At 47.4% G+C, this 27,266-nt stretch overlaps 1 protein-coding gene across 1 annotated transcript; it reads right to left on the reverse strand.

Moving 5' to 3' along the window:
- LOC147638879 (uncharacterized) lies at positions 1-25,769 on the reverse strand. The gene is made up of 2 exons (XM_086785260.1): positions 25,369-25,769; positions 1-417 (listed from the first exon to the last, which is right to left on the reverse strand). The coding sequence occupies exons 1-2, from the start codon at positions 25,562-25,564 to the stop codon at positions 251-253; spliced, it is 363 nt and encodes a 120-aa protein (XP_086641386.1). The 5' UTR covers positions 25,565-25,769; the 3' UTR covers positions 1-250.
- Positions 25,770-27,266: the final 1,497 nt, after the last annotated feature.

The raw sequence follows: 27,266 nt of genomic DNA on the forward strand, positions 1-27,266 counted from the left end.
ATCTCCAAACATGTGTTTCATTCACTGCAAAGTTAACTATTAACTACACACCCTCAGGCCAACAAACAACTCTCCACTTCTTAGCCACAACCAAATGAGTAGACCTAGTAGGCAAGCCTACACCCCGTATCATAAGCTACTCAACAAACATTGAAGATTCCAACCATATAGAAAGCTGATGGCATGGTTGATGTAAGGGTCTTCAGCATTCTAACTAGTCCCTAAAACCAAGATTTACGTAACTTTCCTGTCATCGACCTGTTTTTCTCTTTGGCTTCTCGATAGGACCTCTGCTACTCCCAGATCGAGCAGTGTGGACTAACTGCCCCTGTGCATGGCTTGAGTTTGCAACGGAGGCTCCAGCTGCAGGGAGACCTGAGCTTGCCACTTCAGTACTAGAATTTGTGGACTGCAAACCTGAAAAAAAAATCCTTGTGTATAAGTTATGAGCTAAAAAGTGTTGTTAAACACATCCAAAGACAATCCAAGATAAACCTTGAACATCCAAAGACAATCCAAGATAAACCTTGAACAGTTACAAATGACTACCACCCAATTCTCTTCTGGGCACAGACCAATTGGAGATCAACAATGAAGCAAATACAATCCCCCCCAAAGACACACACACACTCCAAAAAAGAGTCTACTTTTTTTTAACAATCCACAAGTATTAACCAAGGAATAAGTGAAAATGCCAAACGATAATAGTAGTGGCACGTGTAGTTACCCTAAAGGCTAAAACAAAGCACTCCATCTGAACTACAGAGACATAGATCTGCCTAGGATCCAAACAGAAGAGAGGGCGTGTGGCATGTATTGTCTAAGACCAGATGGACTAAAGATTATGGGTATGATATGCCTCACTGCCCTCAATGGCCTGCTACATCTAACTCTTCAAATCTGCCAAGATATTAGTCTACTGGAAAGTGATGTGCTCTGAAGAGAGAATTGGGAATCTCTACAAACATAGCATACAAAGTCAAACTTTGTGGTCACAACAGATGCCAGGATCATTCCTTCTACGTACATGAACACCAACTGCTTTTGAAGGCAAGAAACTGGAACATTCTGACCAATATTATTACACATGTGAGAGGCTTCTTTTTGCTATAAATTAAAATCCACGCTTTGAAGAAGTGGCACCATTACATTTGAAAATTTAACTTGTGAAGAAAGTATCAAATGGTTCTCTAATCAGTCAGCTTCATGGCATGAAGATTCATTGGGCTGAGATGTTGCAAGAGTGTATTGAAAAGGAAAGTTTAATGTGGTAGCCAAAAAGATACATTCAATTTCACGTGGGTGATTGATCCGCGAGGTTGCGGCGGACATTGGATTTCCCCTTCTCAAGGACAAGCTTGAGAAGGCCCTTCAAATGATGCCCTCTACTGTGAGGTTTGGAAAGCTCACATTAAGAGGAAAATTGAGGAAGTATAATATATCTTCTTTGTAAAGGCGAAGTATGTGTCCCAATGATCAATGACATTAGGCACGAAGTTTTTATAAATGTCATGGTGGTGACTACCAACATGGGAGGGCATCCAAGATTACAAAAGCATGCTTGCAATCATCAACGGAGACAAAGTGATGGTTCCAGAACAGATTCTTTTGCACCACTTCAAGCATGGCTCCAGTTGTAAAGAGCGTCAGTTCCAAGGGACAGCCTTGTTAAGGCCCAAGGGACCCTGTCGGGCGGCCAGCCTAGAACAGTAGAACCCAGTCACCCAATAGCAAGGTTGCCCATGCTCACACGTGTGAAAACAATGCATTAAAAACTGAATTATCCCAGTCGTGAGCAGGCCAACAGCTACAACAGCAAGCTGACTAGCATATATGGATCGTACATAAGAGATCTCCAACCCCAAGCATAAATCATCTCTATTCTCTCTCATTGATTGGATTGACTTTTAAGGATGTGACAACTATAACATGCGGAAGCTTACAGAAAGGATTATACTTTGATAAATACTTTCAGCCCTTTTGTTCTTGACGATGAATAGAACAACGTAGAGAAAGTAAGAGCGCAGAGAAAGGAGAGAAAAATACACAAGATTGAGTCCCGAACACCCTCTGAAGGGGCCCCACTACGTATGGTGTATTTGCTTTATTGAATGAGTGGACTGACAAACTGTTGGCTGTAAATAACCAGAACTGAATACCTTCACTTCGTCTGAGATAGCATTCAGCCTGAAGATAGCTCCTTAGCCCCTCCTTGGTTGTTCTAGCCCTTGGACTTGTCTCGTGCATATGTGCATAAGAGAGAGACTAATTCACAAAAGTATGTACCAATACTAGAGTTTACTGTCAGAATATGCAGCGGAAATGATAACCAAACTTGGGTAGACAAGAGCAAGTAGAATGCAGAAAATAGACAGCACAAGAAACACAGAGAGATAGGTGTGTAAACTCTTCTCTATACACAAGATCCCGCAAAAGACTGAATGATGAAGTGGTGGGGGCATGGGGCCTATTTATATGCCCCATGTGAGCAGTCGGCCAGCACTGGTGGCCCTCCACGACTGCATGAGCAGTCGGTCAGCAATAAAAAGGTCCACGACTGCATACATCCAGTCGGCCAGCAATACAAAAGCCCACGACTAATGTCTGGGCAGTCGGCCAGCCACAGGACTGCAGATGGGACAGTCGGCCAGCCACTAGGTGCTCCTGCCAACCTCTGGCATCCCTCCACACCACTGGAAAAAATGGGAAAAATAGGGAAAAATACGGGGACTGAGGAAAAATGATAAAACACCTTATACAGGGCGGGCACACCCACAACAGAGGCCCTGGTGTATAAATATAGACAAGAGATGACTTCTAACACCCCCTCTCAGCTCCTGGCTGTGAAACCAACCCAAGGGAGCTAGAGTGCCGCCTGAGCGTAGCCTGAGGTAGAGACTTCGTGAAGAGGTCCGCCGCATTGTCCTCCGTCGAACAATAAAGTAGCAAGATGTCACCAGCCAAGATCTTCTCACGTACAAAGTGATACTGTATCTCTATATGCTTGGTCCGGGCATGGAAGACCGGGTTCCGAGCAATAGCTATACAACTCTGGTTATCGCACTGGATGATTGTGGGCTCCTTCTGTGGAAACCCAATCTCGCCTAGCAACCTCCGCAGCCATACAACCTCACAAGCAGCACCACAAGCAGCCCGGTACTCTGCCTCTGTCGAAGAAAGGGCAATAGTTGGCTGCCTCTTGCTGCTCCAAGAAACTGCTCCTAAGCCGAGGGTAAAACTGGATCCTGAAGTAGATCTCCTCGTGTCTGGATCTCCTCCCCAATCTGAGTCGCTCCAACCTTGGAGCCTGACTCCATCCCCTCCTGTGTAAAAGAGTCCCAGATCCTTCGTACTGGAGTAAGCCTAAGTCGGTCATCTCAAACTCCTTTGACAAGGCAGCCTTCGTCACTCTAATGTGCTCCACATGACCGCCGGTGAGAATGAGATCATCCACATAAAGGATGATAAGCGTGACCATGCCGCGTTCCCGAAAGAGATACAGGTTCAGATCTGCAACCGATCTCTGAAATCCAGTCCGAATAAAGAAGGAATCAATCTTTTGATTCCAAGCCCTGGGAGCCTGCTTAAGACCATACAAGGCCTTACGTAACCTGTAAACCATCCCTTCAGATCCTGGAACAATAAAGCCTAGAGGCTGCTCAACATACACCTCCTCCTGCAGGTCACCATTAAGGAACGCAAATTTTACATCCATTTGATACACGGGCCACCTCTGAGAAGAAGCAAGGGCAAGAACGGTCCGAATCGTGGACATCCGTGCTGTTGGTGCAAAGGTATCCTCGTAGTCGATACCTGGTCGCTGAGCATAACCTTTAGCCACAAGTCTGGCTTTGTGTTTGTCCACCGACCCATCAGACGCATATTTGGTCTTAAAGACCCATTTGACACCAATGACTGACCGCTTCGACGGCCTCGGTACCGACTCCCAAGTGTTGTTCTTCTCGATGGCATCAAGTTCCACCTGCATGGCTTTCCTCCAAGTGTCCTGTGAAAGGGCTTCCTTTACGGAAGTGAGCTCTTTGTCCCGCATGATACGAGACATCAAAGCATAGTTCACCTGAAGAAGCTCCGCTGTGTTGCTTTTATCTCGGACTCTATGTGATCTTCGAGGGCCGTCCTCTGTGGTCCACTCGGAGGGTAGCTCCGTGACACCTGACTCCCGAAGGGTGTCTAACAACCACCTAGGTACTCGAACAGATCGTGGAGCCTCCTGTGTTCGCGGGGGCTCTACTCCAGCTGCGGGCTCAACCTCCTGTAATGACTGAGGTTGATCAACTGGAATGATAGTCTGGGAATCATCATCAGACTCCTCTGGATCTCCAAGAAGTGGCGGCTCCTCGACAGTGGATACTAGAACATGCTCGTCAAAGACCACATCCCGGCTGACAACAATCTCGTTCCTTTCTGGATCATACAACCTGTATCCCTTGGAAAGAGAGTCATACCCCACAAACACAAGCTTGCGGGACTTGGAGTCAAGCTTCCCCCTCTGCTCCTTCGGAATATGTACATACGCGTCACTCCAAAGACACGGAAGTGCGAGACATCAGGTTTCCTGCCAAAGTATGCCTCAAATGGAGTCATATGGGGTACTGAAGTCGTCGAACATCGGTTGAGGGTATGGACAGCTGTTGCCACAGCCTCTCCCCAAAGTGGACGAGGAAGATCACGATGCTCTAGCATGGTCCTCGCCATCTCCACCACAGTCCTGTTCTTGCGTTCGACAACTCCATTCTCCGAAGGCGATCCAGTATTGGCCAGTTCCCTTTTGATGCCATGATCTGCACAAAATCTGAGAAATACAGTCGAGGAGAATTCACCTCCTTTATCAGCCCGAAGAGTCTTGACCTAAAATCCAAACTCTTTCTCCACCATCACGTGCCAATCCTTGAACCGTGCAAAAGCTTGGTCCTTCTGGGAAAGAAAGTAGACCCACGTGAATCTGGTACAATCATCAACAAGCAGCATAAAGTAGAGAGATCCTCCCAAAGATGGTGTCTGTTGCAGTCCACACAAGTCAGTGTGAATCGACTCCAATGGTTTCGAAGCCCGCCTGGAAGCCTGCTTGGGAAAGGATTCCCTGTGCTCCTTACCACGTATGCAAGAACTGCAGCGCCCTTGCCTACTACCAACATCTGGCAAGCCAACCACCATCTGGTCTCGGAAAGCTCGCCTCAATGCATCCACATTTAAGTGGCCAAAACGAAAGTGCCACAAATCGCCGATCTGAGAACTTGTCAATGAGGAGAGTGCAGAGAGCTTGTAGATACCATTCTCCACACCGCCTTCCCAAACAACCTGGCCAGTCTCACGGTCCCTTAGAGCAACTGAATGCTCCTCAAATTCCACCCAAAAGCCAGTCTTGCATACTTCATGCGCTGACAGAAGATGAAAACCCAAAGCAGGGACATAAAGAACACGGAAGCATGCTTGCCCCCCTTGCCGTCGGGAATAATCTCCATCCGGCCCTCACTATGTATCAGGATAGTGGAATTGTCGCCAATAAAGATGCAACTCGACTGCCGTTTCAAATCCAAAAAGAAGTCACGAGATGGAGTCATGTGCCTGGAAGCACCACTGTCAAGAATCCATTCCCGGGTATCCTTTGCGGTGAAGCCAACTGCCTCCTCGCTCGAAGATGATGAAGCGTCGGAGTCCACCATCTCTAAGTGCACAAATGCCGGAGTCTTTGCAGCTGAGGCTGAGAAATCAGCACTCTTCCATGTCCGCTTAGGGCACTTCCTCCAATAGTGGCCTTTCTCGCCACAATCATTACAGGATCTTTCGGCCTTTAGCTTCTCTCGTTCTGAATCAGGCTTCTTCTCAGAAGACTTCTCCGGTGAAGCCTTCCCTTTGCCCTTGTTGTTATTCCGGCCTTTCGACCGTTGGCCAGTTAAGGCCTCCGAACCTCCGCTGTGAGGAGGGTTCGTGAAACGTTCCTCCTGGTCCAAGACCTTTGGCACAAGCTCCTCCCAAGTAATGGTGCTGAGCCTGCCACTCGTAATCAACGAGGAATAGAAAGCAGAATACTAAGCAGGCAAGTGAGACAGCAAAGTAATGGCCGTGTCTTCAGATGATATCTCTTTCCCAGCTTGTAGGACTTCTTGCTGAAGGGCCTGCAGCTTGTTAATGTGTTCTCGCATCGTCGAGGACTTTGCAGGGTTCATAACCCGCATCTGCACTTCCAAGGAGATCCGTTTCATGGGTGATACCCTGTTATACAAAGAAGCCAAGTGCTCCCATATGCCTCTTGCCAGCGTCATGTGCTTTACATGATTGATCACTTGTGGTCTGCAGTTGAGGAAAATAAATGACCAGACCCTGGCGTTGACACGATCCCACATGTGTGCCTGTGCCTCTCGGTCCTTCCTCGTCGACAGTAACTCCCCTTCCTCTGCTTCCGGCCGTGGAACCCCGATGATGATAAAATCAGCAAGGTCATATGACTCAAGCACAGACTCCATCATGACCTTCCAGATGCCGTAATTGGACCTGTCCAACTGACGATCCACTGTGAACGTGGGGAGAGTTGGAATCTTCACGTGCTTCTCAGCCATCTCTAGTAAATCTGCCATCGCGGGGAGTAAACTGAAAGGGTGGGTGGGTGGGGAAAAAAAAATCTGTAAAACCTGCAAGTGGCTGTCCAACACCTTTGGCCCGCCTTTCTCTTGCACCTTCTCTTCCCGTACAGTCCAAAACAGTCCACCAATCAGCAACCTAACGATCCCCCTCTTGCTCAGAAAAACTCCCAAGATCTATCACGAGCCTAGGGCTCTGATACCATGTCAGAATATGCAACGGAAATGATAACCAAACTTGGGTAGACAAGAGCAAGTAGAATGTAGAAAATAGACAGCACAAGAAACACAGAGAGATAGGTGTGTAAACTCTTCTCTATACACAAGATCCCGCAAAAGACTGAATGATGAAGTGGTGGGGGCATGGGGCCTATTTATATGCCCCATGTGAGCAGTCGGCCAGCATTGGTGGCCCTCCACGACTGCATGAGCAGTCGGCCAGCAATAAAAAGGTCCACGACTGCATACATCCAGTCGGCCAGCAATACAGAAGCCCACGACTGATGTCTGGGCAGTCGGCCAGCCACAGGACTGCAGATGGGACAGTCGGCCAGCCCCTAGGTGCTCCTGCCAACCTCTGGCATCCCTCCACACCACTGGAAAAAATAGGGAAAAATACGGGGAGTGAGGAAAAATGATAAAACACCTTATACAGGGCGGGCACACCCACAACAGAGGCCTTGGTGTATAAATATAGACAGGAGATGACTTCTAACATTTACATATAACAATGCCAAACATAGACTTCATCCCATTCACGACCACTTGCGGATTTCAACTCAGAGGACCAGTACACTCATTTCTTGACGTTATGAACCCAAACAATTTAAAATTGGCTTGCGACAGCATAGGACTCGAGATACAGCAAGAAACACAATAACATTGGAGAAGGGTGGAGTTTCATGTCGAGAAAGAGTAAGTCTTTTTGAAGTACCTGATTAGTCTACTCTTTTTCTTTTCACGTTGATGTTAGTAAACATGGGTAAATGCCCAAAGCTATATCCTAGGTATTGTGGTGCATTCACCATACTTAGAATATAGGTGAGGCTGCTTAGGAACTAAAGCTATTAAAAGGAGGTAGATACATACAGTACTTCAAGTTCGACTCTCTACTTGGAGATACAAAGAGTCCGATTCCGCCAAATAGAGTCAAGCTCCGCTTCCATGACCTGCTTCCAAGTCGGATCGTAAAGTGCCTCCCCAATATGAGTAGGTTCCGAGTCCTCCTAGATGCGTGACATCAATGCATAATTGACACACAGGTTCTGCGGAGATGATGTCATGGTACGTAACCACTCCGACTGACGGGGACCCTTGCTGGAGGTGAAGGCAACTGTGTTACCCCAGAGTCCCGCAATGTCTGGTACAACCAATTGAGAATCCGAGATCCCCCTCAAAAGTCGAACCCTGCTCCTGAGATGTAGCCTGTTGAAGCATCCACCAAAATGTCCTCCTGATCAATGTCAAATGATTCCTCTGCCTAAGGTGCTCGAGGACGTGCCGGGTCAAGTCAAGGAAGAGGAACAGGAGGATCCAGGGAGGAACCCAGAGGCTGAGTCGAATCAGCCCCTAAAGATGAAGAATCCCCCTCTGCAATGGAAGATGAAGTCTCATCAACCACCACATCTCTGCCAACAATCGAGCTTGCAAGATTATAGAGCCGATAACTTTTGGAATCTGAGCTCTAACCAATCAAAATATGATGCTTGGACTTAGCATCTAGCTTCCCAAGTACATGAACAAATGCATCTGATCCAGAAACTCGAAATGAGAAACTATGGGTTTTCTACCGAGGTAGGCCTGAAGGGGGTCTTTCCTAGAACAACAATAGTAGGGGACTAATTAAGAATATAAACAACAATAGCAACTCCCTCCACCCAAAGCTTTTGAGGAAGACTCCATTGTTCCAACATTGTCCGAGCCATCTCAATCACCGTTCGGTTCTTACTTGTGTTCGCAAACTCCTATTGAATGCCATGTAGCTCACAATACTGGTTAAATTGACAAGAAGTAAACTTTTGCCTTCTTTGTCGGCTCGTAATGTCAAGACAGAGTGTACCGACTGTTTCTCTGCCAAGGTTCTCCATGTTTGGAATCTGTCGAAAGTTTCATCTTTGGATTTGAGAAAATAGGCCCAGGTATACCGGCTAAAATCATCAACGAAGAGAAAAACATAACTAGCAGCATAGTAGTTAGGAAACGCGTTTCCTACAGGGAAGGAAACGTGGAAACGTTTCCTTGTAGGAAACGCATTTTTTTCAAACAAAATTTAGAACATTTTTTTCCCCCAAATCTCACGTCAACATCTGTTTGATAAAATTTTCTTTGGTTTTCGTGCGCTGCTTTCCCTCATCGTCAACATCGAATTCAGCGCCGCTCCAAACTTGCATGTCTCTTCACAAAATCACCACTCCTCCCTCGGGTTGCGTGGCTGCAACCAGGTGTGTTTTTTATCAAACTAGCTTGCTAATTTTGGCCAATTTGGGGCAAGATGGAGATGCTGAAAATTGGGGGTTTTCTTCACAGAGACCGCTTAGACTCTGCCCAAGGGTCTTAAGCAAGTATGTAATCCATTACATGGCTGATTTTGTCAATTGAAGTGGTTTGAAAACTGGGGGTTTCTCTACAGGCACACTCCTTCAACAAAATGCCTCGCACAAGAGATGATATGTGGACCCATGTGATCGAATCGGTCTCCTACAAGGGTGGAGGTGCTTCCAAATGGAAGTGCAAGAACTGTGGGTTGCAGTCCGGTGACAGCATAGACCGGGTGAAGGCCCATTTCACAAGTTTAGCGGGGAAGGGGGTTGGCCCTTGTCCACTTGTGTCGGATGCTATCAAGGCATCATTACAAGAGTAGAAGAGAGCCAAATTATTAGGCCAAATGAAGTTACTGACAGAAAAGGAGAGGAATGAAGATGAGGAGGAGGAAGATGTGGATGTCTCAATTACAGATAGTACAAGTGTATCCAAGAAACAGAAGGTAGCTTTGCACCATGGGCACAAAGGACTCCCATCCCCATTGGCAAGGCCTTGCAAAAAGGGAGTATCAAATCCAGTCTACAAATGCAGGCCAAGAAAGAGGCCACCTGAGAGCTGACAAAGCTCTTCATACAATGTGCTTTTTAATCCCGAAAACCTAATACAACAAGTGGGGGGCCATGGGGCCATTTTATATGGCCCCATATGAGCAGTCGGTCAGCAATAAGGACAGTCAACAGCCTCTCAGATGTCCACGACCAGGTCAGCTTCAGTTGGCCAGCCCCAAATGGTCCACGACCTCACACGTGTGTAGTCGGCCAGCTACAGAAGACTACCTGGGGCAACAGATTCAGTCAGCCACCATCTGGATCAGCCAGGAGCCAAAGAACAGCCTCCCACACCTAGTAAAAATAGGGAAAATATGGAGAGTGGGGAAAAATGAGAAAACACCTAATGCAGGCGGGCACACCCACAACACAGGCTTTGGTGTAAATATACAGACAGGAGATGACTGCTAACACCCCCTCTCATGTCCTGGATGTGAAACCAACCCCCCAGGGAGCTAGAGTGCCACCGGAGCAAAGCCTAAGATAGAGACTTCGTGAATCTGCGTTTTCAGATTTGCAGCCATGGTTGCTGCGTTTTTTCTGAACCGATCTTGCTGGTAGCTCTACCTTCAACTCGGCTTCATCCGTTGGACCCGAAGGTACCTTCTCTTCAGCGTTTTTCCTCATAGGAGGTGTGGTTGGCCTGAATTTTCAGGTTTGTAGCCCTTGTTTGGCTGCGTTTTCTTCTCCAGTGGACACAGATCACTTGCAAAGGGGGTTTCTTGATTGGATTGTGGCTTTGGAGGCAGTTTGGTATTTGAGGAGGATTCTGAATTTCAGTTTTCAGTCAGCATTTTGCTGATTTTGGAGCATCTATACCTGTGTTTTGTTCCTGGCCTACACGGTTTCCCGGTTTCTACATGTTCCTTGCCTTCTGTTGGCGGTGGAGTGCTATTTTTTGCTGGATAGCAGTGTTTTGGCTGCCCACAGGAGTTTTCTACACTCAGAGGGGACCTTTCTCCAGCTACTTCACTTGAGGATCAGTTTCGGGAGCTGTGTTGTATCTCTGGAGACATTCTTCTTTGATAGGAGTTAACAGTTATTTGGAGGAGAGCAGTGATCTTTTCAGAGATCCTGAGCAAGAGTTTATTTTGTCCGAGCTTGTGTTCTTTGCAGTATTTGCAGAACAAGGAGGGTGTTTTGCCCTTTTGCGGTGTGATCCTTTCACATGGATCTTTTATCTGTTGCTGATTCTTGGGATCTGGTTCTACTTCTGGAACAGTCTTCTGCTATCCGTGATGCTTTTGAGGACTTTGTTGCCACTGCAGTTTATATTCCTGCTTCCCTTCCTCATTGTGTCTACCTCTGCCTCTCTTTGTGATGCTTCTGAGGATGCCCCTCCCCCTGCCAGTTCTGATGGCTTGTTGTTTTGGAGGATGGTTTTTTGGACCCGGGACGCTTTGGATCTGTGGTTGGTAACCGTGCCTGGGACACAGTGGTACTTCCAGAGTTTTTTGGATTTGGATCAGAATCAAGTTGGGCTTGTACCAGTCCGAGACGATATCATTTTTCAGAGGGGGATGTGGAGTCCTTTCATCTTGCGATGCCCACCTCAGTGGCGTGTACTTATGTACAGCATTGGGCAACTCATGTTATGGAGTTTGAGCAGATGGACCCCATATTTTCTACACAGTCTTTACATCTTGCGATGCCGACCTTTTCAGAGGATGCTTTTATACAGCATTTGGCTACTCTTGGTACAGAGTTGAAGCAAATTGACTCTATTTCCTTTGAGGGATCTAGTGAGGAGCAATTTGCTTCTCCCAGGATTGATTATATACACGATCTGATCTTGGTTAGTTATGAGGTTTTTCGTACCTTCTCCAGGCTGGATACACGACATTCGACTTCGGGGAGTGTTCTTACACTTGGGTTTGGAACCATTATTTGGAGCAACACGTCGCAGCCTATATGGTTGTTTTCTCCCAGAGGAACGGTGTACCTGGCAGCTTGTTCTGTTGCTTTTGTAGCTGAGTTGCTGAGGAGATTGCTTGTGGAGCTTTCTTGGTACTTGTTTCTACAGTCTTTCATCTTTGATCGAGGACGGCGTCTCTGGCTTCTTGGAGTTTGCTCAGCATCCGGTGCTGAGAGGGGGTGTTAGACATCATCCCCTACTTGCTGGCTTCCTATTTGGTGTCCTATTTTAGCCTCTAGGACTGACCATGTTAGTCAGAGGGGATGGTCACCCCTCACTCATATTTTACCCATATTTATTCCCCATTTTATGGTCTTGGGATTTTCCCCAATCATGGAGGTATTTATCACTAGTCGGCTGCCTTCATGTAGAGGTATATATAGCCGGCATGCCTCCCTCATATTTTACTGCTTGCATTGCTTGCCTAGCTTGTCTAGCTGCAGTCCCTCACTTACGAGGTTCTCCCCTCTTGCTCGGGACATGTATTCCTTTTGATGATGATATTGAGAGCAGGTTCTCACCTGTGTTTCCTCTCCATCTTTCTCTCTCTCTCTCTCCCTCCTGTGTTTCCACTTTCCCTTCTTCCGCTGCACATTCTATCAGAGCCTACCACTGGTAATCAAAGAAGAGTAGAAAGCTAAGTACTGAGAGGGCAAATGCGACAGCAACGTGATGGCCATATCCTCTGATGATATCTCCTTCCCAGCCTGGAGAACTTCCTGCTGAAGAGCCTGCAGCTTGTTAATGTGCTCCCGCATCGTCGATGACTTTGCAGGATTCATAACCCGCATCTGTACTTCCAAGGAAATCCTCTTCATGGGCGATACCCTGTTATAAAGAGAAGCCAAATGCTGCCATATACCTTTGGCCAGTGTCATATGCTTGATATGATTGATTACCTGCGGTGTGCAGTTGAGGAAGATGAAAGAACGGACCCTGGCATTGACACGATCCCACAATTGTGCTTGTGCCTCACGGTCCTTCCGAATCGAGGGAAACTCCCCTTCCTCTACCTCTAGCCGTGGAATCCCAACAACAATGAAATCAGCAAGGTCATAAGACTCCAGAACAGATTCCATCATTACCTTCCAAATGCCATAGTTATTCCCGTCCAACTGACGGTCCACTGGGAACGTGGGGAGTGTCGGGATCTTCACATGCTTCTCAACCATCTCAAGTAAATCTGCCATTGCGGGGATGTAACTGAAAAGGCTGGGTGGGTGGGAAAAAAAGAAGAACTTAAACCTACAAGTGGCTGTCCAGCAAATCAGCCCGCCTTCCTCTTGCTTCTCCTCTTCCCGAACAGTCCAAAACAGTCCACCAATCAGCAACAAAACAGCCCCCCTCTTGCTCACACAATTCCCAAGATCTATCAAGAGCCTCGAGCTCTGATACCATGTCAAAATATGCAGCGGAGATGATGACAAAATCTGAGAACACGAGCAAGTGCACTGCATAAAAATACAGCAATGGAGAAGGAGAGAGAGAGGCGTGTAACTCTGCTCTATATACACAAGAAAATCCCGAAAACCTAATACAACAAGTGGGGGGCCATGGGGCCATTGTATATGGCCCCAATGAGCAGTCGGCCAGCCCCATGAGCAGTCGGCCAGTAGTAAGGACAGCCAACAGCCTCTCAGATGTCCACGACCAGGTCGGCTTCAGTCGGCCAGCCCCAGATGGTCCACGACCTCATACGTGTGTAGTCGGCCAGCATTTGGACCAAGTCGGCCAGCTACAGAAGACTAACTGGGGGCAACAAACTCAATCGGCCACCATCTAGATCAGCCAGGAGCCAAAGAACAACCTCCCACACCTGGTAAAAATAGGAAAAAAATAGGAAAAAATATGGAGAGTGGAGAAAAATGAGAAAACACCTAATCCGGGCGAGCACACCCACAACAGAGGCCCTGGTGTAAATATACACAGAGGAGATGACTACTAACATCTTCAACTTCTAATTCTTCTAGCAACTAGAAGGTTTGTGATTATTGCTCCAAACAGGGGCACTTATGGCGACAATGTCGGAGTCGCATGTTGGAAGGGAAGTCAAAGGACAAAGGAGCAAGGTCATCTACCAAAGACCAAAGTTGTGGAGGAGTCGGCTTTCGTCACCTTGCTTGGTCTCGAGTCCGAGACTCCCCCTCCAGTGGTTAGCGTGCTCTTCCTTCTTGTTCCCACTCTCCTCAGTGGATTTTGGACAGCGGTGCCACACGACACATGACTTATCACAAGGATTGGCTTGATAAATTGCAGCAACGCCGCGGTAGAGTTGCCATTGGAGATAACTCTACTGTCCCTATTCTTGGCGAAGGGACAATGCCCCTCATTCCGGATGGCAATGGAGGGAAGTACACCTCGAGAGTGCTATATGTGCCAGATTTAGGATTTCATCTCCTTTCTACACACGAGATTTGCAAATTGGGCACTAAGGTGGAATTTATGGAGAACTCAATAATCATTCGGGACCCTCTCACTGACAAGATTCTTTGGCAAGGCATCGAGGACCACAACCTCTACAAACTCACGGCTCTTTACTCTCACATAGTACCCGCTCAGGCGATCTTTGGCATGCTAGATTTGGACACCTTCATTTGGCGGAAGGCTTTTTGGGAGTAGCTGGTGGGTGTTGGCACACGTGAGGGCCCTTGTCACACTTGTCTCAAAGAGAAACGTCGGGAGGCCTTTCCAAAGAAGGCTACACAGCGAGCTATGGCACTTTTGGAGTTGGTTCATGCAGATTTGTGCATCCCGATATGCACTCCGTCTCTTGGTTCTACTAGTCATACTACATAGTAGTTAGGGGGTTGTTTGAAACGGGTTTCCTAAAAGTTTTAACCGCATTTCAAATGGGTTTCCTAAAAGTTTTAACCGCATTTCAAATGGGTTTCGTAAAATCAGCCCAAAGTTTCCTACCTACAGGTTTTTGCATGTATAAAATTTCAAATATATATTGTATAAAATATGTAAAATTAACACTAAATGCATAGAATACATGGAAACATCAATTTGAAGCCTACAATCTTTGAATCACAAAATAATCATCCATCATCAATGTCAAATGATCATGATTCAAAGACCATGGTCGACTTTCCATGATCCATGATCCAATCATCCATCATTCCATGCCACAAAAAAAAAACCATACATGACACTACATAACTTATAAGTTTGAAGTGTTCATGTAACATGAATCATGATGAATCAACAGTCATGGCCCAATGCCCATAAACAATACAAAATAAATCATGATAAGTCACATGGGTCATGGACAATGGCTCAGGCTCTCAGCCTAGCTAGTAGGTAGTCCTACAAGTCCTCAATCTCCTTGCCCTCATCATTGTCAGACTCAGATTCACTGTGAGAGTCTGAATCGAATGTGGAGGAAGACTCAGCTGCACTGGTACTAGCACCTGTTGCTGGAGATGAATGTGCACGAATAACACGTGCAGGTGTTGTGATCTCCTCTTATAGCATGGCATAAATGTCACGCTCTTCTCGAGGAATCTCTCGGACTTCTTTCACTTTCTCAATGTCGATTTTATCGACATTGATTTGGCGAGGCTCGATGGGATTGCCTACCTACTCAATTAGGCGGAGGTTGCAATGACAAAATACCAACCGCTCTAATTGAACAGTGAACAAGTATTGCTATTGCTCGGAACCCGGTCTTCCATGCCCGGACCAAGCACATGAGATACAATCTCACTTTGTTGGTGAGAAGATCTTGGTTGGTGACATCTTGCTTCTTTATTGTTCAACGGAGGACATGCGATGGACCTCTTCACGAAGTCTCTACCTCAGGCTACGCTCCGGCAGCACTCCAACTCACTGGGGTTGGTTCCACATCCAGAAGCTGAGAGGGGGTGTTAGCAGTCATCTCCTGTTTGTACATTACACCAGGGCCTTTGTTGTGGGTGTGCCCGCCCAGTTTTGGTGTTCCCCCATTTTTCCTCACTTTCCATGTATTTTTCCCATTTTTCTAGGTGTAGGAGGGTTGTCAGATGTCACCTTTTGCTGGCCGACTTGTTTGATGCTAAAAGACTTGTCCTAGTAACCTAGCCGACTGCTGGTTACCTGGCTGATTGGACAACTGCTGGTCGTGAGCATCTGGCTGCCTGTCGGCCTGTTTTGGACCGGCCGACCAGCAGCCTAGGGCCATATAAAATGGCCCCTTGTCCCCCACACTTGCCATTGTATATTTTGGGATTTTCTTGTGTATATATAGCAGAGTTACACAGCTTCTCTCTCCTCTCTCTCTCTCTCTCTCTCTCTCTCTCTCTCTCTCATATCTGCGTTTTGCTCTCTACAGCAGTTGTCTTCATTTCCGTTGTGCATTCTGACAATACACACTCCTATATGAGCAGGCTGACTGCATTCTCATCCCTCACACGACCTGAAAATAGGTGAAAAACTCCATAAAAGGGTGGGCAACCCACATCAAAGGCCCATAACAGAGGGGGAAAATATGGGGAATGCCAGAGCATAGAAATCCCCCCCGTAAACACCAGAAAAACCACCAACAGGAGATGATATATGCTAACACTCTCTCTCTCAAATTTGTTTTGCGCGTCAAGCCAATAACCAAGAAAACCTGGATTCCTTGCACTTTGGTGCTGTCATATGGATCGTATATGGTCTGATGGTGTAACATGTGGAAGCTTCAGGGGAGATCGGTAACTTCAATGCTCAAAAAAAACAGCACACTTGTCACGACGATATTAATGCACAGAACTGAATGTAAATGTGCAGAAAAATAGAGAGAGAGAGAGAGAGAGAGGGAGGGAGAAGAGGACACAGTATTGGGTTCCGAATACCCTCTGTAGGGCCCCCACCACGATTGGTGTATTTGCTTTTATTAGAATGATACAAAACTGAAATAAAAGACTGAACCTGAACCTTCTTGGCTGAGATAGATCTCTACCCTTGACCTTCAATCCTTCACCCCTTTCTGCGTTAGCTTGTCCTTGGCTGTCCTGGCCCTTTGATCAGCATCAGCACTTGATGAATTATGAGATGAATGGACTGAAATATGCAATGGGTATTTATACCCCTCTAGGATGCTAGTCGACTGGAATACAACCAGTCGGCTGACTGAAAAAACCCCACGACCTGTAAAATCAGCATTAAATGCTAGAAATCCTGCGCATCACCTAAATGGGCTGCTGGCCATCACGCGCCTCTGTTTCTGGCTGCTGGGCAGCCTGTGTGGGCTGTCCCACACCTGGCCTACAGTCCTCTAGGGCTGTGTACCCTATTGGCTCCCTGTCCAGGAGCCCTAGGGCTGTCCTACAGCCCTTCCATGGCCATCCCATGGCTGGTGGGCACAGCCAAGGCCTTCCTGGCCCCTATAGGGGTGGTTCTACACCTCCCCTGTCACGTAGGCTGTAACGCCTGTGACCGACGGCAGACCGGATGGCCATGTCCAGGGTTCAGTGGGAGAGGACGCCCATGCGGAGTCATGGGCGGCCTGGACGGCAGGCCACACACTATATAGCTTGGGGGATGAGGGGCAATCCTCATTCTTCCTCTATGGCTGGGTGGTGAGCCAGAGGCCGTCCCCTCCTGTGGTAACGCCTGTAGCGACGTTACGGATATCTAACACTGGTATCAGAGCGTGGTTCGATGGGATCGTGAGAGTCCGCGCGTGACCGGGGGACTGGAGCCCACTCGATGGTTTTCAACCATTCATTTTCTCACCCTTATCTCCACAAGGGAGTGTGTGGAGGGAGGCGGCCAAGACAGAATGGAAGGGAAGAACTCTCTCTCTCTCTCTCTCTCTGTGTCTCTCTCTCTCTCTCTCTCTCTCTCTCTCTCTCTCCCCGTCACACACAGCAAGCAAAAACGCAGGTAAGCTATTTCGTTTGTTTCCTTTCGAAATTGAAGTTTGTCTGCACCATTTTAATCTCAATGTAGAGAGAAGTCGCCTCTGTACTGTGAGCAAGGGGTGGGGGGGCGAAGACCAGCCCCACGGCGAAGCTCGTGTGCGAAGCATTTTTTTTTTCGTTTGGTGGGGGGGGGGGGGGCGAAGACAGCCTGCTGGAGCATTGCGCCGTTTGAGGTGGGGCGAAGAACCCATGTGCGCCGTGCTGGAACAACGCAAGATTGTAAAGGGCTGGCTCAGTTATGCGGGGTTGAGATTGTCTTCTCGTAATCAGAACGCCTTCACGCAGACTCTTCACAACCGGCTAATGCGGGGTTGAGATTGTTAAAGGGGGGCGAAGAGCCCCACGGCGGCCAGCCCAGGCAGGCGGCCAGCCCTTAGGCGGCCACCCAGGCAGCGGGCGGCCAGCCAGGCCAGGCGCGCGGCCAGCCCTTAGGCGGCGGGGCCTGGCCACAGCGGGCGTCTGCCCAGCGGGCGGCCACGCCCGAAGCGGTGAGGGCCGGCCCGGCCCGTTATTTTTTTATTTTGATTTTTTATTGAAAACACAAAACAATGGTACGCCCCACGAAACAAACCCAACACGACCGTCGCGTCGTGTGGCCGTAGTGCCCGTTTTCCATGAAAGAGACCCACCGCACACGGCCGTAGCGCCGCGTGCTAAGAGAAAGACAAATCCCACGGCCGTAGTGCCGAGTCCTTCGAGAGAGAGCCGTTCTACGGCCGTTGTGCCTAGTAAACACTTCTATGGCCGTAGCGCCTAAAGGAAATTTCATCCAGCACGTGTGCACTGCACGTGTGCACCTAGAGGAGAAAACATACGGCCGTAGCACCTGGAAATTCCTAGACCGTAGTGCCTAGTTGCAGGGGGTGATATATTTTCATTGTTCATTTTTAATAAAATTAAAAATGAAAGTAAAGTAAAACGGATCCTCTCTCTCGGCTCGGCTGGGGAGGGATAATCCCGGCAAGGGATAATCCGATGTTTCTGTTGTGTATTTCTGTTTTATTGCAAGTAAATAAAAATGTCTGCCCGTCCCAGTGTGTCCCCACCCACTAGTCCGGTAGGTTTTCAGGACTTCTCTCTTCGGTCGCAGGCCTTACCCCGACCGAGTCGGCTGGCCGTAGACGCCAGGCCGTCTCCCGTAAGGAGGGGCGCTCTCCGGGCACGTCTCGTGACCCACAGGCGCCTTCCACGTCTCATGACCCTGCCCTTGACCTTGGCATGCCCGTAGAGGACGCCGACCTGGCTGACCCCGCTCCGGTCGATGAGCTGGATTATATGGACACTGACGTCGCCGGGGGGCACGATGACCTCTTGGCAGACCACGACTTTGACCAGTACCTTACTGACCCTGCCGACATCCTCACGGAGACGGAGCGCTCTAGTGGGATGTTTAGATATGTTAACACGCAATTGACGACCTTACAGAGGGTCCAGGATGACGTCACGATGCTGCAGGGCATCTCCACATGCCTAGAAGTGTTGTCCGCTATTTCGACATCTCCTCCTCTTCCTCGTGATAGACGCCCGCCTGCGACACGCGTGAGCGCAGCCTCACCCGTGGTCCCAGGAGGACAGGTCGCAGTGCCTACGAGGTTGCCCGTAGAGGCAGCCTTGGCGTTACTTAAAGATTTTAAGTTGCCTAGTTTTGGCGGCAAGGAACGAGAGCGTAACAAGGATTCTGTTAATATGTTCTTAGCAAAATGGTCGGACATTCATGAGCTGCGTAAGCAGCCTAGTCATGTGCAGCCCGTAGGGGCTAGTTTCTTATTGTCTGGCAAGGCATACAAGTGGTGGATGAGTCTTACCACTTGGGCAGCTTTTGAAACAATGTTTCGAAAGGAGTTTTTGCTAGGCAAGGAAGAAGAGAGAAGTTGGGATGCGTGGGACAAGTGTTCGATAGAACACAAGACCCTCACCCAGTACATCTCTGACTACAGAGAGCTCATACTCAAGTTGAAGGGAATCGATGCATTCCAAACATTGAGGGGCTTCAAACGAGGCCTAACAAATGATTATCTTGAGTATGTAGAGCCCTTGCAGCCTAAGGACCTCTCTCAGGCCATCAAGTATGCGCAAATCTATGATGACATCAAGCATCGTGGTGCGCGAGATGGGGCAGGGAGATCAGTGGATTAAAAAAAAAAGGGGTTGAGTTTAAAAGAAAGGGTTTCCGTAGTGAAAAAACAGGGGAGAGGACGGAGGGGAGTCAGGAGGTCGTTGGTCTAAAAAACCAAGACCCTTCAAGAAAAAACGAAGTTCTGAAACCCACAAAAAGGAGCAGTACTTGCAAGCATAAAAGGAAAATCGTTGCTTCAACTGCAATGAAGTGGGGCACAACAAGGCTGATTGCCCAAAGTTAAAAGTAGCACTAGTGGCAAGGCGCCTAAGAGCGATGGTAAATCCTCTCGGCAGTTGCACACGTGCAGACGCTACCTCTCAGTGCCAGAGAGTTCAGAGGTTACGGTGAGTCATTGTGACGAGCGTCACGCTTGTTCAGTGACACCAGCTATGTGGCAGCCTAGTGTTGGTCCGCATGACATGGTGCGCATGTATGGCACCATAGGTGGCCGTAGAGTCACTGTATTTATAGACGATGGGGCTAGCATTAACTTTTTGAACTATTCATTGGTCAACAAGTTGAAATTAAAAGAGACCGCAAGTGATCATGAGTATACCGTTGGTTTGGCCAATGGTTATGATAAAAAGGTATGGAATACCGTGGTCTTGGGAGTCCCTTTGATCATGCAGGACTATGAGGCCGTGCTTGACTTCCAGGTCATGCATTTGGCTAGAGCAAATGTTTACTTAGGCAGGGAGTGGCTGTATAGCCTCGGTCCTAGCCTAGTTCGGAGTTATTTACACAACACATTACAGTTTGAGTCTGGGGGTAATATCATCACCCTACAGGGAGACCGTAGTGTCCCCTTTTCACCACTTATATCATCGCTCGAGTTATGCCACGCGGTCCGCAGCGACCAGGTAGCACAAGTATACGCTTGTTACCCTCTTGTAAATTTTGTTTCCGTAGCTGAAACTGAAAGTAATGTTTGCATAGACAAACATGGAAAACAAAGCCTCGGAAGAAACCCACTGTTTCCTGAAAACCCTGTTTGGCATGCATGTAATGATGAAACAACAAAGTCCAAGGCAAAAGAGACTCTAAACACAAAGTACGTAGATGCTTTGAAAAGTTTATTGCAGGAATTTCAAGATGTCTTTCCTACAGACCTTCCAGATGGTTTACCACCATCAAGGGAAGTAGACCATGGCATCGAAGTTATGCCTCGGTCCAAACCAATAAGCAAGCCTGCTTATAGGTTGAGCCACTCCGAGGCACAGGAGGTGGAAAAGCAACCGAATACTTAGAGAAAGTGTTTATTCGCCCTAGTTCGAGTCCTTGGGCATCACCGATTCTTCTGGTAAAGAAGAAAGACGGTTCTATGCGCATGTGCATAGATTATCGGGCTCTTAATCAAGTCACGATTAAGAATAAGTACCCTATGCCATGTATGGACGAGTTGTTTGATCAACTCTATGGGTTGAAATATTTCTCTAAGATAGACCTGAGATCTGGGTATCATCAGGTTAGAATTAAGGTCGAGGATGTTGCGAAGACAGCATTCAGGATACGATTCGGTCACTTTGAGTTTTTGGTTATGCCGTTTGGGCTAACCAATATTCCAGCGACTTTTATGACGCTGATGGACAGTGTTTTACGTCCATACTTAGGAAAATTCGTAGTAATTTTCCTAGATGATATTCTTGTGTACAGCAAAACGCGTAAAGAACACTTGGCACATTGCGATTACTGTTCCAGTTATTGCAACAACACAAGCTATTTGCGAAGGAGAGCAAATGTGAATTTTTTGAAAGAGAAATTCACTATTTGGGCCACATTATATCCGCCCATGGTACGCGGATGGAACCTGAGAAAGTGGAAGCTATTCTCAAGTGACTAGCCCCGAAAAATCTCCAAGAACTACAGATTTTTCTTGGCATGTCGAGGTTTTACCGACAGTATGTAAAGGACTACGCGAAGATCGCAGTTCCGTTGACAGATCAATTGCGCACAAAAACAAAGAATATATGTTGGGAGGGAAACCAACAAAAGAAGCTTCGAAAAACTTAAGGTAGCCATAGCAGCTGCACCTGTTTTGACTATAGTTGACCCTACTGAGCCGTTTGTCTTGGAGACAGACGTTAGTGGTGAGGCCATTGGAGCTCTGCTTCTGCAAAGGGGACGCCCTCTTGCATTTGAGAGCAAGTAATTAGATAGGGCTCAGCGTAACTACTCGGCTTACGAGCGGGAGTTACTGGCCATCGTACATGCACTTAAAAAGTGGAGACACTATTTATATGGTGCCACTTTTGAAGTACGTACGGATCACGAAAGCCTGACATGGCTTTCGAGTCAAAACGAGTTGAAAGGTCGGAAAGCTCGGTGGACGGAGCTCCTACAGGAGTTTGACCTTCAGATTCGCTACCAAAGGGGTAAATATAATGTTGTGGCAGATGCGCTTAGCCGCATGCCACAAATTAATGAGTTAAGCTTTACGGTTTTCAAGAATGAGTTCTTGGAATCACTCCGTGGCTTGTGTAAGCATGATCCTATCTTTACAGAGGTCTGGCGCGCTGTACGCATACGCACTTTGTCACAGCCGCGCCCACCTTCCTCGCCGGCACGTAATGCTAGTCCGGAGAGACTGGCCGTAGGTGCGGCGGGTAGCGAGGCGAGAATTAGTCCGGAGAGGCTAGCCGAGTCTTCGGGGTATAGTTTTGAGCCGGAGAGCTCAGACGTAGGCCCTTCATCACCTTTGTTTTCCGACACGGTTTCAAAGGATGATGCTAAACTTCGTCGGGGGGAGAAGTATGTTAACTACTCCATTGACGACGGGTACTTACTCTACAAGGGTAGGGTGTGTGTACCAACTATTGGTGACTTTCGAGCATGCATTCTTAGAGAAAGTCACGATAGTCCAAGTGCTGGTCATCCCGGGATACAAAAGACCTATGCACTAATCAAACGACAATTTTATTGGCCTAGTTTGTTCAAGGACGTCCAGACTTATGTGCTGCAATGCAATAAGTGTCAGGTCAATAAGCATGAAAGGCTAAAGGTTGGGGGCTTGCTCCATCCTTTAAGCATTCCTCAAGAAAAATGGGAAAGCATTTCCATGGATTTCATCACCGGTTTACCCACGACAAGTCGAGGGAATGACTCGGTCTAGGTGGTGGTGGATAGGTTAACCAAGAAAACGGTTAAAACGCCAGAGTTGGCAAAACTCTTTATTGAACATCTCTACAAGCTATATGGCTTGCCCGCAGATATAGTGTCGGATAGAGATAGAAAGTTCAACAGTCATTTTTGGAGGGAAGTCTTCAAAAAGTTGGATACTACTCTGAGTATGAGTACGGCAGATCATCCGGAGTCTGATGGTCAAACGGAAAGGGTTAACCAAATACTCGAGGATATGTTGCGTTCTTATGTAAGTAAGAAGCAATTAAATTGGGAAAAGTACTTGCCCTTATTGGAGTTTGCCTATAACAGCTCCAAACACTCAACGATTGGATTTACACCATTCATGTTAATGTATGGATTCCAGCCGAGATCTCCGATGGTTGTAGGCCTAGAAAAGGAGAAGATTCAATCTGTCAAGGATTTCCTTGAAGATATGAATGATATGCTCAGAGCCGCACGTGAGAGCATTCGTAGCGCTCAGGATCGCGCTAAAACTTATGCGGATAAAGGACGTAGAAAGGTGACCTTTGCAGAAGGTGACTTTGTATTCCTCAAGGTTCCTGCGCTGTCAAAAACCATGAAAACGGGAAAGTGTGATAAACTTTCTCCGAGATATTGTGATCCTTTTAAAATCCTTAAGAAGATTGGGGACGTAGCATATAAACTTGAGTTACCGGAGAGTTCTCAAGTCCATCCTGTCTTCCATGTCAGTAAACTGAAGAAATCAGTTCACGGGTTAGAGAACGCAGTTTCTCCAGAGATTTTGGTGGACTTGATAGAGCCACCAAAGATACCACATGAACCTGAAAAGATTCTAAAGTATTGTGACAGACAAACCCGACATAAAGTGTACCAGGAGGTACTTGTTAAATGGACAGATAGGGATGAGGAGGTAGCTACCTGGGAACGCCGTAGTGCAATTTCCAAAAGGTTTCCCCAGTTTGTTTTCGAGGACGAAAACTCTTCTTAAGGGGGGGGTAATGTCACGTAGGCTGTAACGCCTGTGACCGACGGCAGACCGGATGGCCATGTCCGGGGTTCAGTGGGAGAGGACGCCCATGCGGAGTCATGGGCGGCCAGGCTAGTGTGGACGGCAGGCCACACACTATATAGCCTGGGGGATGAGGGGCAATTCTCATTCTTCCTCTATGGCTGGGTGGTGAGCCAGAGGCCGTCCCCTCCTGTGGTAACGCCCGTAGCGGCGTTACGGATATCTAGCATCCCCCATGCCCATATCTGTCCTTGGGGTAGCCCTATGGGTTGGCCCCTTTCCTAAATGCAAACCCTAACTGTCTACACAGTGATCTAATCTGGCATCCAGTATCATACCAGATACACAAAACCACTGACATCATTCCAAAGGGAGACTCACAACGCGGACTGGCACTGTTTCATGTGCAAGACAATGCACACCTGACCTGACCTGCACATGCGCATGTGCAGGACAATGCACACCTGACCTCGGACGACTAGAATGGAACCCTGGCTAACTCGTCTCGGACTGGGCTCACATGGGACTAGTTTTCCATCCCAGGTCCTGCACCTTCTGTACAGAAATGTCTATGTGGCATCCAAGTGCGGGATGCACGTGACAGATGGCTTGGCTGCGATGCTTAAACATCTTTGCATATGCCGCTGCCCAATATACTATGAGATCCGCCGGAGATTTCGCTGTCTATTTCGTGACGGATTTGGTCCACTTCCCGAACCAGCGTTGCCTAGGCCTCTTCCTGCTTGAGCTCCGCAAACACAAGGACACTTTCTTAAGAGAGCTTTGGCCCCAGCTACCCCAACCCCTCCCTGTCCAGGCAACCATCACCAATTTCTTACGGACCCAAGAGGAGGTGGACACCCATAGAATGGATCTTGTGTACCCAACTTGAGCTGCTCTGGACCCACCTCGCCCGAGAGGAGTTACCTTGGATCGGGCCTCTGCATTCCAGCGTGCCCTATGCCCTTGGCCCCTCGGACGTCGGCCATGATCCCCTCATCAACTCTAGATCCAAGATATTCTCCATCGCCATTTCCATGTGCCATAGCTGAGGGAGACCTCACAGCCATACTCATTAGCTCCATGCTTGATATTTTGGAGAGTGGTGTGCCATCTATTGGGGGCTGATGCTCCTCTCATGTTCCAGGTATTCCATGACGAGTTCCCATGGACAGTTTTGTATCACCCCAGTGAGATAGATAGCTATGTTTTGTTTCTGTTTTATTTTCCATTCCATGATGAGATATGCCATGGACATTATTGTATCACTTTGGTCTCACAGGCCCATTGGGTCTTTAGTAGACTCTCTCGCGCTCTCTCTCTCTCTCACACACACACATCCCAGGTTTACCCATGTACACGCCCTACCTGTCCATACTTTTCTACTTCTTGCTTCGCTCCTCAGAAAAGTTGTGGTTATCACTCAGAACCACGCTCTCTGTCGCTCTCCCTCGTCTGGCTGTCGCTGTCGGTCCGCTCCTGAAAGCCATGACGACCCCTCTCCTCCAGAAAAAAGGCCTCCCAAAGGCTTTTCCTATCCCCTCACGATAATATTATAGAACCAATATAAATTAAAACACGTCTGACCTCAGTCATGTTCACAGAAAAAATCCCACAATTTTAATTTATTTTTTTTAAAGGTCCGACCTGCTGCAACCTTCTTGGTGGAGTCCGCAACGAGATCCTTGTCTGCATCCCTCTTGGCCTTCTTCACGAGCTCTAAGAGCTCAAGCTCGCTGTCGGGGTTGGTGCTGGAGAGGAGCTCCAGAGCCTTGGAGAAGAGCCTGATATCGTCACTGGAAGCAGCAGGCCTGCCGCCGATCTCCTTACCTTTTACTAGCATTCTCTGCCGTCGCAGACTGTTGCATCCAGCGTATACTGGAGTGAGAGAAAGAGACAGAAAGAGAGAGAAGACCTATGAAAATTCAACTATGCGTTCCATTGTTGGGTCGCAGGTGAAAGCTTGAGGTCGTCAAAACACTTTGTCTGGTTACGATCTCTAAACGCCTCGTCCAGCACTCCCAATGCCACAACCACACACAATAACTATGAAAGTTTTCTTTTTTCTCTTTTTTGTGTTGTAAGAATATGATACTTATACCTAGAAGACTAGATAAATAAGCTAATTCTTTTTTTTTTGAAATATATATATATATATGTATATATTTAAATAGCATCCACATATGCATCAATCAACCTTTTACATATACCAAAAGTATTGTCTAGTTCTCAACAAAAACAACAAACTGCATCCATATTCCCCCCTAGCCCACAGCACTAGTATAGCTCCTCATTATTTAGCAACCCACAAATCTGGTCCCACCTCTCATCCTCCCACATAAAGAATGATTGATCCCATCTAATACAGTATCCCACCTCTCATCCTCCCACATAAAGAATCATTGATCCCATCTAATACAGTATCCCAACTACAAACTGGCTACCAGGCTTAGTGGTAAAGCCCTTGGGAGTTTGCTCCTTTGTAGCTCCTTCTTGTTCCATATCTTCACATCAAGCCTTTGTCCAATTGGGTTCTCTATCAATGCCAGGAAGGTGTTGTTTCTCCTTTAAATACCACCTCTGTGTTTTAGGCCCAAACTTTGGCAATCCAACTCTCCTATTATTGTGTATCACCAACTCCTTTAAATCTTTTCATGAGTATACCTGCAACATGCCATGAGTTTATTAGGTTCCCCTAGTATGTGCAACTATCCAATCAACTTGTGAGTGGCTCATCTTATTCTATAATGACAGTACCAATGCCACAAATGTATTATCATTCATCTTATTCACATAGTGTACAGACCAGCAGTAATGCACACAGCTATACATCAACTCAACAGCATCTAATCCCTACCTTAAACCCTTCTCAAATACCAGGCATGTTCCTAGAAATCCATATTTCCCACAGACAAGTATATCTAACCAGGCTAAACACCACACCAACTTCCACCTGTGATCCAGTCAATTTTCCCATTAACCAGTCCCCCCGAGAACCCCTTAGCCCTATGCTAGCAGACACCCAACTCCACAACCCCCTGATGTGGCAGGACATTCCCAAAAAGCATGTTTACCATCCTCTACTGCTGATCCACACCTAGGAAAAATAGAGGGGTGAACTTATGTGACCACCATATCTCTAAGCTAAACAAAGAAGTCCAATTTCCTTGTGACCCTTGTACATCCTTCCCACTTCATTAATCCCATCACCTCTTTCGAATTTTGACAAAGAAAGCGGCAAAAGGGGGAGCTTTGAATTCTCAATGGAGCATGTGAGAATAGCTTTCCTCTCCGATCTAATCCTGTCCACTTCCCCTCACACAGCACATTAGACTCCTCTATCACCTCCCTTACCATTTTAGTCTAGATCTCCTCCTGCTATAAAAATTTTGGTAGGCTAGTTGCCACTCTAGCCTTAGCATGAATGGGAAAACGCAAAATTTCCAACCCTCCCAAGTCTTTGGGCATACTCACTTTCTCCCAAGAAACCTAGGCTAAATATCCTATGTTATCCATGTTCCTTTTCGAAATGAACTTCCTAATTA

The sequence above is a fragment of the Cibotium barometz genome, chromosome 4 (genome assembly GCF_041138505.1).
Source record: "Cibotium barometz isolate CiBa-2024 chromosome 4, ASM4113850v1, whole genome shotgun sequence".
NCBI classification, from domain to species: Eukaryota; Viridiplantae; Streptophyta; class Polypodiopsida; order Cyatheales; family Cibotiaceae; genus Cibotium; species Cibotium barometz.

What these genes read in the sequence shown, in the direction of transcription:
- LOC147638879 (XM_086785260.1), bottom strand. Translation starts at nt 25,564, where the DNA reads ATGCTAGTAAAAGGTAAGGAGATCGGCGGCAGGCCTGCTGCTTCCAGT. An exon ending in CACCAAGAAGGTTGCAGCAG is followed by an intron (nt 418 to 25,368) that starts GTCGGACCTTTA and finishes TTTTTTTTTCAG; the next exon opens with GTTTGCAGTCCACAAATTCT.